Source organism: Solanum lycopersicum, chromosome 12 (genome assembly GCF_036512215.1).
Source record: "Solanum lycopersicum chromosome 12, SLM_r2.1".
Classification (NCBI taxonomy): Eukaryota; Viridiplantae; Streptophyta; class Magnoliopsida; order Solanales; family Solanaceae; genus Solanum; species Solanum lycopersicum.
The window spans coordinates 64,301,593-64,322,079 of record NC_090811.1 but is presented as its reverse complement, the minus strand read 5'-3'; the positions used below and the strand labels follow the sequence as shown (position 1 = coordinate 64,322,079).

The following is a 20,487-nucleotide window of genomic DNA, read 5'->3' as shown; positions in this document are numbered from 1 at the left end:
GCTTAAGGTCAAATACAATCCAAAAGTATGAAAATTAGGGTATATATAACCTTAAAACTTAACGGATGTATATACATGTCATTGTTATACTTCGAAATATATTTGTCTCTTTTGCTTCTATTAATCTCACAAGATATTACTTGCTATCTTTCACAAGCACAAAGTTTTTTCTTTTTTTGTCTCCATTAATTCTTTTTGCTTGCTTTCGATTGAATTTGAACCTACGGATATGTTTGATATAGAAGAAAAATATTTTTAAAAAATTTTCTATGTTTCACCCGTTAAAATATTTTCTCGAAGGAACAAGTTTTTTTTTAAAAAAAAAAGAAATATGACTTTTCTAGTAAAAGTAGAAAAACAAATTTCAAAGTTACATTTTATTGATTTTCCAAATTTTAAAATTTTAATGTACTAATACATAAATTTAAATGAAAAAAAGTGTATTATAAATTTAATTTTCTTTCACGTATAAATCTCCCACCGTGTCAAAAGTGATGGTTCAACGGTACCCATACCAATATGGCCCATAGCCTCTATTACCATCAAACCACACCCCTAACTCTTCGTGTCTCATAAAATTTACCTAAATTATAAATCATGCTTTTTGAAGAATATATTTTACTTAAGTATAAAACACAAAAAAAGAAATAAGTAAAATACCCACCTATGTGCTTAAAAACACATTTTCCATTTATATATATATATATATATATATATACACACACACCGACACACCCAAAAAGTCAAAAACTCATAATTTTCAAACTCAAAGTTACCTCCTTGAGGCCACTATACAGTAAAAGGAAAAATTATATAAATGTATGATTAAAGTATCATAATCTCTAAAAAGTTTCATTATTTATTTTTTTTTAAAAAAATCTCTCAAATACAATTTGATCCCCTCGATGTGTATCCCTCTTGTTAAGTAAAGTATAATTTCAGCAAAGTTATAAATTTTATATAAATGATTCAAAAATTAAATAACAAAAACTCTTTTTTAAAAGAAGAAAAAATTATTACAAGTGAGATTTGAACACGTGAACACTGACTCATTAAAGATGTTTAAATCTACATTCATGAAATCTTAAACTACTAGACTATAAGGGCTCGTTTGATTTGAAGAATTAAAAGTAATAGTGATGGGATAAATAAATAGTGATAGAATGAAAAAAATTATGTTGTTTGATTGTCATGTTCGTAATAACTTATCTCACCATTTATATCACAGTGGTGGAATAAGTTATTCCAAGATACCTAACCCCATTATAACTTATCCTGAGATAATTTGTTTTCAATCAAACGACCTCTAACAACCTCTTATGTCAAGGATATCCAGAATAGGTTATTTAATCAGTTTGTGTATGATTTTACTTGTATATGCAGTATTTTTTTTGGACGAAGGTGTCCAATTGCAAACTGGCATACATTTGCCAACGCCACTAGTCATTTGCAATGTATCAGACAATCAAGAAATGTATTCAAAAGCAATAAAAAATTCGAGAATGTTGTAATAAAAAAAAAACTTCTCGAATAAGACGTAATATTACATAAATAAACGTCATATAATTTGTAGTAGATTCACTCATTCACATTAACTTACCAAGAAAACACAAGAGGCAGAAACTAGGAAGAATGGAAAATGAAACAAGACAATATAAGAAAAAGGAAAAAAAAGGGGGTCTTTTTGGAACCAAGAAATGAATTAATATTATTTAAAAGTTACATTAAAAAACTATGCTACACTTGGATCATAATTTTTACCCTAAAGTGGAACTTGGAAGATCCAAGAAAATTTTTCTTAGATAAGATTCAATAAATGAAAAAATACAGGTGACTAATAATTAGGTGGGTTCACATATTATTATTCATCATACTTCACTAACTTCATTTTCACTACATACACCTACATCCACCACCATGCTTTTCTTCTTTGAGCTTAACACTCTGCAGCAATTCCTCCTTGGAGACTGTGTATCAATAAGTAACACACAAAGTCATTATAAGTAGAAATCAACTCCCATCTAAATATAAAAGAAAGATATATTAAATGTAAACGCTATCTCAACTGACAATTAATCACTCCAACTCGTCCCCACTCAGCCTTGTGAACGTCTGTCATATAAATTTTGGAGGTGCGTAGAGGTTCATTTTGTAAGTTGGTAGTTGTTCAGCTGATACAGTAGAAACGAGTTGAGGTGTCTAGAGGTGCATATTCAAAGTTGACGTGTTTACTTGCTAGCTGAGGTCAAGTTTGAATGTATGTCTATGCATCTAGCACCTCAACTTGGTCTCCACTGACAACTAATCACTCAAACTCGTCCCCGGTTTGTCTTGTGGGCACCCAATTACAGACGTGTCACATAATTTTTGGAGGTGTCTAGAGGGTTCAAACGACACATTGGAGACGAATTGCGGTGTCTACATGTGCATGCATAGAATGAATGTATATGCCAATGCCTTAACAATGCTCCTAACAAGACACATTCTTTCGAAAACCTGGATAATATATCGACAGATTTCGACCCTTTACAAGAATTCATCTGTTTTCCTTAGCCAAATGAAGATATCATCAAAAGAATAGGTTATGTATATGCAAAGTTACTGTAAATGCGCGATAAGAGATACTTACCCTATCCCATAGCTGGGGGTCAGGCTTCTTATAAACCTGAATTCTCTCAACATCTGCAGGATTTGCCATTTTCCATCTGCATAATGGAGGAGGAACTCGATGACGAGTATACTGAGTCACAGTTTGATTGCTGTAAGAATTCATTTTAGCACTTGACATGTAAAATACGAAAGACTTTTGACATGGATTACGCATAACAGGCCTTGTGTTAAAAGCATACGCAGTATAATCCGCTCTCCTGTACCAATTTAAGAAAGTCCTCGATGGCATTTCTATTTCACGCGGAGAAAGAATTCCACGAAATATCTGAACTGCAAATCCCCATGACACTGAAATAGTCCAACTGTTAACTTTGTCATAGCAAATGGATTGTTGCATAATACCAGCTGAGTCGAGTTTCATCGGTACTGTGAGCTTCTGTAAACCCTGCAGTTGAGTAACATTCGGAAAGATTGGCTCCACGACATCAAGATGGTGTAACGACACCAATGGTGTTATCGGATGTGATGCTAGTAGCCCGAATAAGTTCCCGTATACATCATACTGAATTTCAATTCACCAAACAACAAATCATAGTCAGATATCAAACAGAGTCCCCTGTTTTCATTTTCAGCCAAATTCAATAAACCAACAAGTTCTATATTCACAAGTACATTGTATGATCAAACCTATGCGCGATTACATTTTTGAAGAGTCAGAACAACAAGCTCCCACATTGAAAACTTTGTGTGATAATCATAACATCGATAAAGAAAGCTATGTTGCTCGGACTCTTCAAGAAAATGTACATTGTATGATCAAACCTATGCGCGATAACATTTTTGAAGAGTCTGAACAACAAGCTCTCACATTGAAAACTTTGTGTGATAATCATAACACCGATAAAGAAAGCTATGTTGTTCGGACACTTCAAGGAAATGTACATTGTATGATCAAACATGGGTGCGATAACATTTTTGAAGAGTCTGAACAACAAGCTCCCACATTGAAAACTTTGCATGATAATCATAACACAGATAAAGAAAGACAAAATCAACATAAAAATACAAGGAAGAAAAGCAAACGAACCTGATGAAATCCGAGTTCTTTAGTAAGTGGAACCCCCAATTCCGCCATACAGGCCTGCATTCTATCATCAGAACCATAAAGTCCTGGATACCTTTGAATACATCTATCTTGCATTTTATCAATAGCTTTAGCTAAAGGATAACTTATAGCAAATCCACCACCACCATAAGCCATACTATAAGAAAAATAAATATTCTGCAAATGACTTTCACTCAAACTACCAATGTAATAGTACTGATTATGATCATATTTATTTAAAATTCTCAACAAATTCTCCGTTACGAATACAGTATCATCATCACCCATCACAAACCACCGCACATTCTCTTTTCCCAACCTCAATGTCTCCGATAAAATCCTCGAAATTCGAATAGCAGATCGATGGCCCTGCTTGTTATTATAGGTAAAATGTGAAGTATCAGCTGAAATTCTCAATTCAGGTAGTGAATTACTTTCATTTTTCTCCGTTTTAACGGAATTATCTAACCAAACAACACCTCTCATTTTCTTCTCAGGCTTCCACCATAGCTTAATATATTCTTTCCTTTTGTTCCAAAGCTTAGATGAAGCTGCAATTCCAAACACTACATGCTCTATATTAGTTTTTTCAACTTCTTCTTGTAAAATTCGTGTTTGTTGATCAATAATTGAAGTATTTGAAGAGATTGTTGAGTTGGTTTTTGAGTTAATTGGTAAAATAATATTGCTACTTGTGATAAAAATGTCGTTACAAGATGTAGAAGAAAGGTATTTTTGAGTGGTGAAAACATAAACGAATAATACGAAAACTATTAACCATATCATGAATTTGGGCAAAGTGAAAATCGAAAATGGCGTTATTCGCATTTGATCCCAGATGATTTTTTCTCTTTCTTTCATGCACATTTTTAACTCACTACAGAGAAAAATGCACAAAACCCAGAAGAAGAAAAAAAAGAGGAAAAAGTTGTTACCAAATTACAAATGGCTATGGCTGTGAAGTGAAGTGAAGGTAGAGACTGTTAATAAGAAAATATCCCAATAATGTCGGCAACAATTTCTACTGTCATCAGACTTTTCAGATATATTTGTTAGATCTATAAACCAAACAGAAAATATAGCTTGCAATTCTGTTTGTAATTTATTAGCAGTGGTAGTAGAGAAAATGAAGGTGGGTGGTTATGTTACATTAATACAATGTTTTTGTAATTAAAAATAAATTAATGTATTAGCTGTGCAAATTAATTTTTGTACTCTGTGTTACTAAATACATAAAAAAAATATAATTTTTTATTTATTTTTAAATGTTAGATGATAAAATTCTGGTCTTTATCTTTTTTCACAGAAAAGAGTCACTGTTTATTTTTGTGCTTAGATACACAAAAGCTCGTTATACAAGACACGTAGTTCTGTGTATTGGTCCACTGCGTCGGTGATTTGGCTTTATTCATTATTTAACTATTTCTATATAATATGTATATTACATATATAAAAAAAGTTTCGTCTAGTTTAGTTAATAAGAAAAAGAAATGCCAATAATAGTTAAAATTTTATTTTCTCCTTTTTTCTAAAAAATATATTAAAAAGTTAATAGAATTATATACTTATGTAGGCAGTAGGCATATATATGTAGAAAAATCTTTTTGATATAATTTGTTGTATAATCAATATACTTTTTTTTTTTATATGTGAACTTAGTTCTAAAATATACACATGACCCAATGTTTAAGAATTTTTAATTGAAATGGCGTGTATAGGGTGATAAATTATAAAAAATAATTGAATTCTATCATATGGGTGTATTCATATTGTAATTTAACTATTTTAAATTTGCATCGCATAAAGTTTCATTCAGAAAAATATTTTATATTTACAATATTTTCATATTCAGTACTCAAACTCAAAACCTATAAAGAAATAAATAACCTTACTCACCGCACACGTGATCTATAATAATTTTCAAAGATCAAAATGAGCTATGAAGCATTTTTAGTTATATATGTAATTTTGACGTCTAAATATATATATAAACGGTCCATAAAGGCCTAAAATTGTATAATCAATAATTATGCAATAACTTGCACTTTTTTTTTCTAGAACAATGTTGTACACTTGTACTATTGCAACAAAAGATTTAAGATATAGTTGCAAATTTTTTTTTTTGGAAAATTTTTTTCTGAAAATACATATTTCCTAATAATATACATGATTTCAAAAGGATCGATATCATGAATATGTTTTGGCAGATTATTTCTCAAATACGGTCGAATTGCTTCTTCTTTTTTCTTTTTAAAATATATTTTTTAGTTATTAAATTATTAACAATGTTATGAAAAAAACATAGATAGAAAAGAAAAAAAAAAGAGAGAGAATATTTAGGGATACTCAATATATAGTATACACCTATAAATTCTCAGAGGACTAAATATTTTCAAACATTTTTGCTAATATTTAGTATACTCCTACAAATTCTCACAGGACTAAATCCTTTCAATTGTTTTAAACAAACACTCCTATAAATTTTCAATTGTCGCTAAATATCATTAAAGACTTTAGCATTATTTAATAATGTGTTTATTTATTACTGCTAAAAGTTATTTTTATCGTAGTATCAGTGAACTATATTAAACTGATTTTTATTTTCCATAATTTTTTTAACACATTATATACAGTAATTTCTACTATGTGCAACAATCTCAACATTGATATATTTAATTCTTCCAGCTTCACAATTTAATTGATCATTTGAAAAAGCATTACAAATTATTCTGCTGAATTTAGGAGAACTTAATATGCTATAAAATTGTCTGCCTGTCATTAGTTCATTTTTTTTAATTTCCTCCTCTTTTTCTTTTTAGTGCTTTTCTCTGTTAAATTTGTTTATATATATATATATATATATATGTATATTAATTTTATTAATATTTTGAAAATTCTTTAATTCTAACTTGTGACATATTCAAAATCATATGATTAAAAAATATTTTTATACATTTTATACATCGTTAGCTTAAAATAACTAGATCCAAAATTTTTTTTTATTTTCTTAAATAAATTTTTAAATTTTTTATCGTAAATTAAGGATATATCAAATAATCATAATAACTTTTAATATGGTACATTGTCATTCTGAAAATAAATAGTCAGATAAAAAATATCAAAACTTAATATGTTCGACCTTTAAAGTCTTATTATTTAATCTATTGCACTTTTGGAACTATAGGTTCAACTTATAATATATGTTGAAATTTTAATAATTTTTACATAAATGTATATATTCAATGTAAGAATGGTGGGTTTGCCTTACAACATACATTATTAATAGTTCAGTTGATTGACTATCTGAACTTTCACCTTATTAGCAACGATTCTATTAATAGTTCAGTTGATTGACTATCTGAACTTTCACTTTACTAGCAACGATTCTATTTCCTCTACCCTTAAGATTGCAATACATGCTCTGAGTTGTATCCTAATTTTAAAGCAAGGCATAGAACATTATTTTACAACATTATTAAGAAAAGCTTCATTGATTCCTTTTCTCCTTGCTAAGGCATTGCATCTATAAAAATTATTTGATCTTTCTTGCAACTCTATTATCTATTTTCATGGCATTTTCAAGCCAAGTTAGCTGGCAAAGTTTATCGTCCACGCAAGATTTTAGGTATCGCGAAAACATTCCTCTATTGAAAGCTCATAACGCGAAAAACACCAAACTACATGAGCAAAAAATCAAGATAAGAAGTATCAAGAGCAGAAAGAGGTCCTTGATCGCGCATTGTTCGATGATCAATCCTAATGTTGACACAAGCTCATTTTCACCATCCAACACAATTAGAAAGTTGTACTCGAGTATAAATAACAAGGACTTCAACCAATTGGCCTTGCTCATATCTGAAGATTGTTTCTTTGATGATTTTTCATTCCCTCAATCATTTCATGGGAAAAAGGTTTGCACTTTTTTTTTGATAATATAAATTGAATTACACTTTTAATCCACTTGGTGAAGTTACGAATATATATATTATATATATGAAACCAATTTGTATATTTCGTGTATTTGGGTTAGCCCTTAGGTGATGGGCCAAAAAAGAAGCCAGAGAAAGTACCTAATTAGATATACTTCACTATCATGTAATGTAATTTATCATCAATTAAGAGTTTTCTACAGTATATTAAGGAAGATACACATAGATACATGTATTTTTGTTTTCAAATATACTATAAATAGGGAGAGAGACAAGCAAAATGGGGAGGGAGGCGAGCAAGATAGTCATCTATTTCGTAGACATGCGAATTACACTAGATACACACTTGATACATGTATATGCATGTATATCTGAGGTGATTCGCTTGTATCTGAGATACCAAATATATAGAAAGAGTGGTGAGCGAGATGGGAGGGAGGCGAGTGAATTTTTTTATGTATCTCAGATACATGCATATGCAAATCCATATAGACATAGTATATCTAAAATATTACACCAAATTTTGACCCCTGATATCCCGATATACATGTATCTGGATGTATAAAGATGCATCAAATTCTGATAAGATTCAGAATATTGCATATTTGAGGGTATTAGCTCCTAAACTAGTGAGAGATTTATATAAGTTTTCCATTATTTATACATATTAAGTGGATATTTAACACAATTATAGAGTTCTAGCTAAAGCTTTTGATTTATCTGAAACAGTAACTAGAAATGTGTAGAAGGATGTCCAACTGATCACCCTTCGATTTCCGTGGCTCCACCACTGCATAATCTGATTCTTTCAGCTCCATTTGCAAATTTATGCAGGAGGCTTTAAAATCTCTGGAGCAACTAACCACAAGCATGGACCAAAACACAGAGTTCAGTATAGACAATATTCATGAAGGTGTTGATCTTACAGCAATAGTAAACTGGCATTTAGGTAATCACTACTTTTTAAGTTAACTAGAATTGCATTTTTAAAAACTTTAACGACTCATTTCTAAAAGACATAATAGATAATCGTGCCTATCAACTTTGAACATTTACAAGTAAACACGTAAATTTATATAAAATTAAATGAGTAAACATATGCGTTTTCGTAGCATAGTACAAATTGGACACCACGCAGAATGCATGTATTTACTTGTTCAATCTTATACAAGTTTTGAAGGACGTAAATATCAATTGAAGTCAAATTAAAAGAACGCGTTTATATATTATGCCTGTTACTTGTTATTTCAGAGTGGAAGAAAAAAGAAGTACCCTTTAGTAGAGGCTGCAGCTACTATGAATTATCAAGAGATGGAGAAAAACTACTCATTAAGTAAAATATTAATCCTCATTATGCTTCTTAATTATACACTTTATAATAAACACAAGCATAATTACTGAACAACATATAATGTATGCAGGAACGCTCAAGTCATTACAGAATCATCAATGAAACCAAAAATTTTGGTATGTATACCACCACTTTTACTAATTATATCGTTTTGCACGCTAAGTTCTGAATAGATTATTAATAACACGTGTTTTTTCCTGTCCTGATCAAAAACAGGCGTTCTACAATATGATAACTTCAATATTCGATGAATTCCCTGAAATTGTCTCGAGTATGTTAATTTCTTCTATTTTTTTATTTTTCCATATTTTAAAATTAAATATAAATTTAAAATTTTGATTTTTTTTTTTGGTTCCTTGTAGGATTTGTAAAGAATCATCAAGTTGCATATCAAGTATTACTAAATAGTTACAAGTTTATTGTGCAACCACTAATAAGTCCAATTTTTGTATGGTACAAAAAGCTTTGGACATCAATAATCATCTTTGTTGGATTTACAACCAAATTGGTGCAATTTATTATAAAGTATTTAAGACAATAAGAAGAGAGTTACAATTGTATGATCATTTGCTTAGGAGTAATTATACCAATTGTATACCAACATGTACATTTTTTTTGTGAGTAAAATAAAGTATGTGAAGTTTGTTTTTCTTTCTAAATTAAAGAAAGTGTATGTTAATTATACCATTTGTATATCAACATGTACATTTTTTTTTTGTGAGTAAAATAAAGTATGTGAAGTTTTTGTTTTTCTTTTTAAATTAAAGAAAGGGTATGTAAAATTAATCAATCTTGTTTCACATGAGATCATGTTTTTGAATTTGCTCATTGAAGGATGATCAAATTTATACGTCAATGTTTGATTAAATATGATTTATATGTCTGATTAATTGATTAAAAGGAAAATTCTATATAATGGCAAATTAATGATTCAAATTAAATGTTATAATCACATTTTGATTTAATTGTGCCTGTAGCAAACTGTTTGTCAGTCGCCTCTCTCCCTCAAACTCTCGCTCGCCACTCTCCCTGTCTCGCTCGCTTCTCTCGCTTTATACAATTAGAAATGTATAAATTGTGTTTCTGTTTGTATAAAATGAGAGAAAATTATATATACACATGCAAGTACATATATCTTCATTCTATACACTTATAATTATACAATACAAATATTCCCTTGCCCAGTTCTCTTTTTCCTTTCTCTCTTTATCGCTTTATATAAACACAGATTATACAGAAAACAATGTATAATATAAAGTGGGAGATCAGAGAGAGAGAGTGGTATTTGATATACAAACATTTTATTTCGATTCAATTGTATACAAATTCATATTTTATACAGATATACAAATACGTAAAATTGAATTGAGCGGTCGTAACAATTTATACAAACGAGAGACTGCCAACAATTTATACAAATGGTCTGCCAGCGAAATTATACAAATCTGAAGAGGAGTCAGCAAATTATACAATTGCTTCTTTTGTATATACGTATAGCGAAATAGCCCAGCTTTTTTGTATATATGTATAGCAAAAATAATCATAACATGTTTGTTATGGAGCGCAATTATGCAAACTATATCAATAACATATAATTATGAATTTTGTGTTTGTATAGTGACAAAATGGCAAAGCTAATATAAGAGGTCAGGTATAGGACAAGAAAAAGAGAAAGAACAACATATTTTTGAAAAAATTGGTAATAATTTTATACACCCTCAATAAAGTAGTGAATCTGTGGATGAAGATTTCATTTATAAACATTATATTATATAAAGTAGAGATCTAAAATAAAAAAGTTCAAATGATAGTTTGATAAATTGTGAAGCCAAATAAATATATCCATTCCTTAAAAGTAGTAGACATGATGTTACATTAAATGAACAATTCTTCTAGTTGGTTACCTTTTTTTATCGATCTTCTCATATATCGGCCTAAGAGATACTGAACCAGGCGCGATAGGAAGAGGTTCGCCGATTCCTTCTTCAATTATATTATTAATCCCTTTGTATTGAACCACAAAAATCTCAATCCTCCTTAATGCAATCCTCATAGTATCATCATCCATATTAGCAAAACAAACCCTAAACCAACCAGGCTCACAACAATGAAATGAACAACCTGGTGAAACATTAAGTTTAACATCATTAATAATCATTCTCCATAATTTAATTTCACTTTCAAATGTATTTTTTTCAAGTAAACTTCTCAAATCCATCCAACAAAAAAGCCCAGCGTTACTCTCCAACGTGTTAATTCCAATATTTTCAAGTCCTTTAGTAAACACCCCATGCCTTTTCTCCAATCTTTCACGACTCTCAACTACGAATTTCTCGATAAACGTATCGTCTAACAACATGTTAGATATTAAATACTGCGTTTGCGTCGATACAAGCCCAAAACTCGACATTTTTCTAGCACATTTCGTTACAACATCATTGTACGAGTAGATAATTCCGACTCTAAATCCTGGAAACCCTAAATCCTTCGATAGACTATACACGATGTGTATTAAATCGAGGTTGCATTGAACATCTTCACTTATTATAATTTCGGAAATACTTATGAATTTGGGCACGTTGAAGACCGTGGCCGCGTAAATTTCGTCACATATTAGGTGGATATTTTTATCGTTGATGAACCTTATTGTATCTTTTAATGTTTCCATGTCTAAAATTGTGCCTAATGGATTTGATGGATTGTTTAAAAGTAAGCCTTTTATTGTGATATTGGATTGTTGAGCTTTGTTGTATGCATCTTCTAAGGCTTTTTTTGTGACTTTGAAATTGTTGCAACTTTCACAAATTATTGGAAAAAGTTGTACACCAGTTCTCCAACTCAAATCTCTATCAAATCTGCAAATTAAATATTTGAAAATACTTTAGTAAGAATTAGAAATATTTGTTGAGAATCTAGTAACAAAACAGTCACTTAGTCTAATATTTTGGAAAAAAATAAAACAAAAATTTTGAAAAATGTTGACTATCTGAACTTTCACATTGTTGATGATTGATAGTTTGATCGAATGTTGTCAATATTTTATGGAATTAGAAGAAACAAAAAGTTACCAACCAAATTAGAATGTAGAAAACATTATTTTTTACCATACGATAATTTCCAATATCAATTCGTAGTTTCAGACTCACTCGGTCCCTAATTATTTATTCATTTTTTACTTGGCACACCTATTAAGAAAAAATAATAATTAACAACGTGGGTTTACTATTTTACCTCTATTAATTGACAGAATTCCAAAATCAATTTACTTATTAAAGAGGTTCTACCTTTTTCAACAATATTAACTCTCTAAATAAATTGAGGGTATAATACTATAATAGATAAAAAAAAATATTATCTTTTCTTGATTTATCAAAAATGACAAATAAAATGGAACAAATAAAAAATTTAAAATTGAACAAGTAAAAAAGGAACCAAAGGAGTATAATTAAAGTATTCATGACTTATTCACAATATATATATGTTTTTTGTGATCTTTACTTTATTTTATTTTACTTTTATTATTGTAAAATTAGGGTTTGAGGTGAATAAATAAAATATAATAGATCTCTATATCATATTATATTATATTAATAGATTCATATAATTGTTTGACACACACAGCCCACTACGATCACGTATAGTTTCTAAGGAGGTTCGTTTTTATGTCCCCTATTTTTATTTCATTTTTAAATCTTAATTTATAAGGTACGGATCAATATCGAATCGCGATTTTAAACTATAAAAATAGTTACCCAGGATAATAGGGAGTAGGAACAAGAAAAGCCTCTCCAGGATCAGCCAAGCAAAAGGCAAGTAATTCATGAGCTCCAGTTGCCCCTCCACTCATTACTATACGTTCTTCATCAAATTTAATTTTGTCTCCTCTCACTTTTGACATGAAACTTGCAACTCCCTGCACATATTTCATTGATCGTTATATTTTATGTGTTTTAGTTTGACAGAATACGAAAGTTTAAAAAAAAAGTAAGAAAAAGACTTTTCGTACTCAAATGACATTTGAATATTGTGATAATCTGGTGCACAAAGTAATCTGTGTTAGCAGGGTTCAAGGAAAGGTTGCAACTCAATGGCGGAATCAGGATTTTTAATAAGGGCGTTTAAAATGTGAGAAGTAAGCACGCGAACTAATCATTACAACAAAAACAACTTTTAGCGGCATTAAATATTGACATTAAATAAAGAGTGTTAAAGTCTTTACCGGCATTAGTTAAGTGTCATTAGAACCAATATCGCTAAAGGTTTTAGGGACATATACAAAGAGTGACAATTGCCGCTAAAGTTACATATTTAGCGGCAATTAAGAATTAAAATACCGCTAATGGTTATTTTTGTTGTAGTGAATGGAAGAGGGTTCAAAATCTGAGAAGTAAACACACGAACTAATGCAAGGGGATTCAACATCTATTATATATACCTAAAAAATAATTTTAACCATAAATAAATAGTAAATATTATCCTTCGAGTGGGTTCGGATGAACCGCTAAGTATGTGTTGTTTCCGCCCTGGTTTAACCCAATTTACTCTAATGCAAATATTAGTGGTTAATTACTTTCAGTATAGCTTGAATATGTAACCTATAGATCACACAGAGATAACTTTATTGTTGCTTGCCATGACATACTCCTCTCTCTCTATGTATATATGTAACACAACATAAAAAGGAAAATGAGACAAATTAAAACGAAGAGAGTAATAATTTCGATATTTTAGATTTAGGTTCTTACCCTTCGAAATTCTGGCAAACCATGGTAGTCTTGATAAATTGCAATTTCCTTGAATTCTTCACATCCTCCAGCAGTACAAATAGAGGATTTTTGATTGTTCACCACCCATTCTTGAATTAAATCAAAGCAAAGCTACAACATAAAATAAAAACAAAAACATTAATCGCAATAAAAAATGAAATATAACTTTCTGAAATAATACCTATTAGTTAATCAGTGATAAAAATTAACCCTAACTTTGACGCAACCAAAAGTTTCTTTGGAGCTTGTGGTGGTTTTAATAAGTACTCTACTGTCTCAATTTATACAATTCATTTTTATTTTTAGTACTAATCCCAAAAAGAATGACAATAATTTAACTTTAAAATACTCATTTTATTCTTAATGAAATGATTTATAGTCACACAAACATATATCACTTATTTCAGACCATAAATTTCAAAACTCTTTCTTTATTTCTTAAACTCTGTATCAAATCAAACTTACTCATATAAAAATAAACCAGCGGAATAGAAAAAAGGGAGTGTAGATGGAGAAAATGAACATTAATTAAATATATATATATATATATATATATATATATATATATATATATATATATATATATATAATTAAAATAATTAAAAATATTTTCATATTGTTACCTGATTTTCTGCAAGACCCATTTGAATAACACCATTAGGATTTTTTGTTGGATGAAAAGGATCAATTTCATAAGCCTTCCATCCATCAAAATAAGCTGAGTTTTCTCCATGTCCATTATTAGTTGCTACCTTAGAAAGTAGCTCAATATTGTTGATGTTTGAAATAAACCCCATTTACTAATTAATTCTCTTAAAGTTGATCTAATATGTATAATCCTTTAGTATATAGTTTTTGAATTGTGCAATATTGTATATGTTATAATTTTTAGTGATGTTCTATTTATAGTTGTTCAAAACTCACTTAAATAAAGAAGTTTCCATGAAGTAAAGTACCAAACTATTTTTTGAGATATTGTGGGCGGCTAATTACTATTATTATGTGTTAATACCGCACTACTTATGGACTGGATTATGGCCCCCCCTAATCTCAATTAGTTTAATTTAATCCATACCAAATATATACAAAATTCACTAGTGTATCTATCATATTCATTTTTCGTATTTTTATTTGTCCAGTTTAATAAATTAAGAAATAATTTATTATTCAAAATTTCTAATTTATACTTATTAATATATTATTAATTATTTGTCAATACATTGAATTTTTTTTCATATTCAATAGTATGGTAAAATTGTGATTATGTTTGTTGTTAGTGAAGGATGTACCAAGTCAATATATACTTTTAGAGAAGTAAAATGGACGGAGGAAGTAGTATAATCATTATTACCTTCGTCTAAATTTATGTGGTAGTGTTTGATTTGACACGAAAAGAAGAAAGACTTTTGAAAAGGAAATTTTTAAAGTTAAGTTATTTTTTATTATTATAGAAGGATGGTATTCATTTTTGAATGGACTATAAAAGATAGTTATTTTTGTTTTCGTCCAGTATTATTCAATATGTGCAAGTAAAGTGTTCTTAATAAATGTGGTTTTTCGTACTCATGGGGCTCGAATCGAGACCTCTAATTAAAGATAAAGAGTACTTATCACTCTACTATTATATCATCCTTAATAATTATATTATAAATCATCTAAATGTTAAAAATGAATATTAAAATTGGATAATAAGACCAAAGCGACCATAAAATAATAAGTCATCTATTAATTTTTTAAATTGAACAAGTAAAATAGACATCTATACTCAAATATAGAAAAGGAAAACTACATTAATAACATAAACAATATTTGTTATATATATAAATGTATTTTTAACATATGCTAGAATATTAATTATTTTTTTTTATTCAATAATTAGGAGTAGAGAAAAAGTATCAAATACAAATTTTGCTTTTTATTCGACTTACAAATTTATTAGGCATGCATAAATTGTAATCTTAGGCATTATTGGAGTACTATTTTTGCATCATAATTTTCTTATTTTCTCTCTTTTTTGGGTCATACAAAGAATATTGTGGACTGGTTCTACCTTAGGTCTACTTATATTAAATTTATCGTCAACGTTAACTAACGTCAACACGCTTAGCATCAACACAAGAGTACTTTTGAAAGAAGAAGCAAAAACGTTAAGGGTGTGTTCGGCACGAACGAAAATGTGTTTCGTGAAAAATAAGTAAATTTTTTTATTTTTTTATTTGTATTTCGTATATAAATAAAAAATATTATTTTAAAAATATTATGTCTGATCTAGATAAATGTCATGAGAGATGGAGATGGGGAAGATAATATTAAGGATGTCAAATAAGCGAGTTGAATTAAATTTAGACATACGAGTTAGAATAGGCTGAAATGCATATTGATATCCAATCTAGTACTATTTTACTTTCTTCGTTTATTTTTACTTGAATTTAACATATTCTTTAAGAAAATAATGATTCACATAATTATTTCATCATATTATCCTTATAATCAATTGATGTTCAGTTAGAATTAAGTCTTGAAAAATAATTTGAAATATAAATAATTAATACCAAATAAAACATAAAAGATAATCATCTTTTCTTAATATACTAAAATTAATAAATAAAATTAAAAAATTTATTTTTAAAATAATAGACATCTAAAAGTGAAGGGAAATTATATATTAGCATGGTTATATAATATAAGATCATGCCACATCATCAAACTAGTGCTGTTATTGATGGCCCTAATGATAATGTGCTCTACTAACACTTAGACTGCAATCCAATAATTAAAAGAAAATTGTCAAAAGTTAGTCAACGGTTTGCAATAAGTATTGAATTTTGTCTTTCGTTTGGTATCTGATATTTATATTAAAGCTTGACTAATTTAGATTTTTTCTGCTTAAATTCTCATTCGAAAAGATATATTCTCTATAAAAAACTTTTTTCATATCTAAAACTCGAATCTACCACATTTAACTAATAAAAATCATTCTATTAATTCACTATACCGCATCTCTCGATGATGGTCAAAAGTATTAAATTGTTGATCATGCACATTAAAGATGTTTTTATTTTTTAGTTAGTGATAAAGACAATATATATAATATATATTATTTAATTAATTTCCACACGCTTGTGTGCTGTTATTGATGTTCCTTCACTACCAAATCTTTTGCCGGTGTTGGCGTTATAAGGAGATGGAGTGTGAAAATATTATTCTCTACACAATTTGTATAATTAAGATATTTATATTTGATTAGTTAAGAATCTTAAGAATCTTAGCTAGCTTGATTTTTGCATAAATCTAAATAAATAGTACTTGAAGAAAATAATTAGAAGAATAGTTGAAAGATATTTTAGAAAAATAAAGTCTCACATCAAAACTTATTAAATTTGATTAGTTAGTTAAATAGATTTGGATTCTACAAATTAAACTTAATTATATAATCAAATGTAAAATATTATATGTAGTTATAGTGGAGAAGTATTAGTGAATATTTTAAACGTCTAATGAAAAAAAGTATTATTACGTAAATCTTGATACATAGTCGGGGAAGGATAAAATGAGTCTTTAATCAACCTCATAATTATAATTTTAATAAAAATAAAATGAAAACACTTCTATTTACTAAAGGATTTACCATTATATATAACAAAAATAACTTTTAGCGGTATTAAATATTAACACTAATAAAGAGTGTTAAAGTCTTTACTAGCATTAGTTTGTAACGACCTGTTTAGTCGTTTTGAGCAGCAGATTTTATTTCTGGAAAAACAGGCAGAGACGACGGAACCCACGACGGACCGTCATGAGCACGACGGACCGTCGAGGGGTCTCGTTTCAAAACACTTAGAAATTCTGAAATTGGGTACTGAAAATCGACTCTCTGAACTTCGTAACGGAATGGCAGGACGGACCGTCACGGGCGTGACGAACCATCACAGACTCTTTGGTGGAAATTGTCTCTGAACCTTGCGACGACCTGCAGGACGGACCGTCGCAGGCACGACGGGCCGTCACAGGTTGCGTAATCCCAGTCTGGGTCGGATTTCTTTACACGTTTTAAGGGACGTTTTGGACTATTCCTACCTTAATTATAAAGTTAGTGGGTTTATGTTAATAAGTCTAATTACTTGGGAGTTAAAAGAGGTAACCTTGAGTAAATTAGTGGGTTATTATTGCCATCTTTTATTCTTAATTATATGCTAATTAGGGTAAAAGAAAGAGGGTTTGAATAAGAAAAAGAAAAGAACAGAAAGAGAGAGAAGGAGAATCGATAGAGAGAGACGAACGAAGAGGAAAAACACAAGGCTTTGGGAAATTCTTGCTTGATCACTAGTCTTCGGTGGAGGTAGGTTATGGTTTCTCTTACGATATTCGTAGTAAACTCTTAATAGCGAATGATATGTATTGATAATATTGTAATCCCTGCTATGTGCTTAATTGTATGCTTGCATGAATGTAATTATATAATTGTGATTATATAAGCATGATGAAGTTATTGAATCCCAAATCTTGAAAAACCCTAATCTCTTTGTTAATGATGAGGCCTTGGTATAAAAGAAGGCGTGATGAACTAAAATAATGAGATTGATGATGCCTTGGTAAGAAAGAAGGCTTGATGAATTGATAGAAGGAGATTAGGGGATCGGGTGCCACGTTCCGGTACCAGGATAGTATATGAGGATCGGAGTGTCACGTTCCGACACCAGGATAGAATATGGATCGGGTGCCACGTTCTGGTACCAGGATAGTATATGAGGATCAGAGTGTCACGTTCCGACACCAGGATAGAATATGGATCGGGTGCCACGTTCCGGTACCAGGATAGTATATGAGGATCGGAGTGTCACGAACCGACACATAGAATTAGTGGATCGGGTGTCACGAACCGACACGTAGAATTAGTGGGACGGGTGTCACGAATCGACACATAGAATTAGTGGATCGGGTGTCACGAACCGACACATAGAATTAGTGGATCGGGTGTCACGAACCGACACATAGAATTAGTGGGACGGGTGTCACGAACCGACACATAGAATTAGTGGATCGGGTGTCACGAATCGACACGTAGATTTAGGGGATCGGAGTGTCACGTACCGACACAAGAGGACTAATGAATATGAGGGAGCGGAGTGTCACGTACTGACACAAGAGAAATAAAGATAATGAATCTTGAAAGATGTTAATATACTCAATCTAACGAACATAATTCCCAAATGAGTATGGTATTGAGGCTTGAGTCCTCATGTGTGAACTTGACGGTAATTGTTAATGATATAGTACTTGTTGTTGCTACATGTTGAGTATCATAGTTGATTTTATGATATTACTTGGTATATATTGATTTCTATTTTGAGTTGGCCGATGATATCTACTCAGTACCCGTGTTTTGTACTGACCCCTACTTTTATGTTTTCTTCTTGTTTAATTGTGGAGTGCAGCAAACGTGCCGTCATCTTCGAATCAACAGTAACTCTAGCTATTCTTCATTACTCCGGATATCAGGGTGAGCTAATGCTTCTATGTTATGTTAAGTGTCATTAAAATCAATGTTGCTAAAGATTTTAGGGACATATACAAATAGTGACAATTGCCGCTAAAAATACATATTTAATGACAATTAAAAATTAAATACCGCTAATGATTATTTTTATTGTAGCATAAGTTATATATATTGACATAATATTAAAGATTTCGATGGTAATAATTTTTTGTAGTAATAATATTTTATAACCTACTAAAGTAAGTATTTTGTGGAAAACACTAAATATAGTCAAATGTCAAATCGAAAAAAATGCTTGACAAATTGTATGTCTAATTAGGAATTAACAAGTACGTATGTCTTTTTATAGATATTTGGATGATTCAATTCTTGAGAAATGAGAAACAAGACGGTTTCATCTACTTTGCTTTACTATGAGTCTGTTTAGATTAACTTATTTTAAGTGGTATAATCATTAAATATTTTTATTTTATTTGAACAATATTAAGAAAATGTTTTTACATACTTAATTTAAGCTAAAATATTTAAAACAAATCAAAAGTTATTACAAACAAAGTTGAATTTGGCACTTTTGACTAATTTGATGCAATAGGTTTATGGTCTATTATATGGAAGAAGTAAAAAAATGTCTTGATGCCATTGTTTCCTTCTTTAAGATATATATATATATATATAAAGAGAATAATTAGGGAGCATGTATGTGATTCACGATAGGAAAATGTCGATACATTACTTGGATTGACGTGATAAATATACTTTTATTTTAAATTAAAATTCTAAATTTAAATCTTGTTAAATGAAATCGTTTTTAAGATAGAATATTTTATCTTAAAGTAGACTTTTTAGCATGAATTAATTAATCTGATTTTCAAAACAAATATCGAAACAGAATATAAAAAGAAAAGAAAAAAGATGTCAATGTTTTAAGCATGGAACTACCATGTTTTTTTTGGAGAATAATGGAGAAGGTGAATTGAATTTGATGAGAAGAAAACTGATTAAATGTATATACATATTAATTAGTTTGGTATAAAGAAAAGAGAAAAAGAAAGTCACGTATCACTCTTTTTGGTCTAGCAAGTTAAATTAAATGTACACATTATTATTATTTTCTTTGTCAAAGTCAAAGTTTTGGATTTTAGCCACACCGTCCACTTTATGAAATTAGTCTATTATATTTTGGAAAATATATACTATATAGTAGTGAGAGTTAATAACATAACTAATGC

At 29.6% G+C, this 20,487-nt stretch overlaps 3 protein-coding genes across 3 annotated transcripts; 1 reads left to right on the top strand and 2 right to left on the bottom strand.

Moving 5' to 3' along the window:
• Positions 1 to 1,681: 1,681 nt before the first annotated feature.
• Positions 1,682 to 4,914, bottom strand: LOC101263884 (uncharacterized). The gene is made up of 3 exons (XM_004252535.5): positions 3,698 to 4,914; positions 2,630 to 3,172; positions 1,682 to 1,967 (listed from the first exon to the last, which is right to left on the bottom strand). The coding sequence occupies exons 1-3, from the start codon at positions 4,580 to 4,582 to the stop codon at positions 1,869 to 1,871; spliced, it is 1,527 nt and encodes a 508-aa protein (XP_004252583.2). The 5' UTR covers positions 4,583 to 4,914; the 3' UTR covers positions 1,682 to 1,868.
• A 2,345-nt stretch (positions 4,915 to 7,259) lies between these two features.
• On the top strand, positions 7,260 to 9,756 carry LOC101260620 (uncharacterized). Its single transcript, XM_004252600.5, has 6 exons — positions 7,260 to 7,626; positions 8,479 to 8,593; positions 8,896 to 8,977; positions 9,066 to 9,111; positions 9,212 to 9,266; positions 9,358 to 9,756. Exons 1-6 carry the CDS (start codon positions 7,285 to 7,287, stop codon positions 9,534 to 9,536), a joined length of 819 nt encoding a protein of 272 aa, XP_004252648.3. The 5' UTR covers positions 7,260 to 7,284; the 3' UTR covers positions 9,537 to 9,756.
• A 1,050-nt stretch (positions 9,757 to 10,806) lies between these two features.
• Positions 10,807 to 14,661, bottom strand: LOC101260914 (1-aminocyclopropane-1-carboxylate synthase-like). The gene is made up of 4 exons (XM_004252601.5): positions 14,385 to 14,661; positions 13,741 to 13,872; positions 12,748 to 12,908; positions 10,807 to 11,850 (listed from the first exon to the last, which is right to left on the bottom strand). The coding sequence occupies exons 1-4, from the start codon at positions 14,556 to 14,558 to the stop codon at positions 10,896 to 10,898; spliced, it is 1,422 nt and encodes a 473-aa protein (XP_004252649.2). The 5' UTR covers positions 14,559 to 14,661; the 3' UTR covers positions 10,807 to 10,895.
• Positions 14,662 to 20,487: the final 5,826 nt, after the last annotated feature.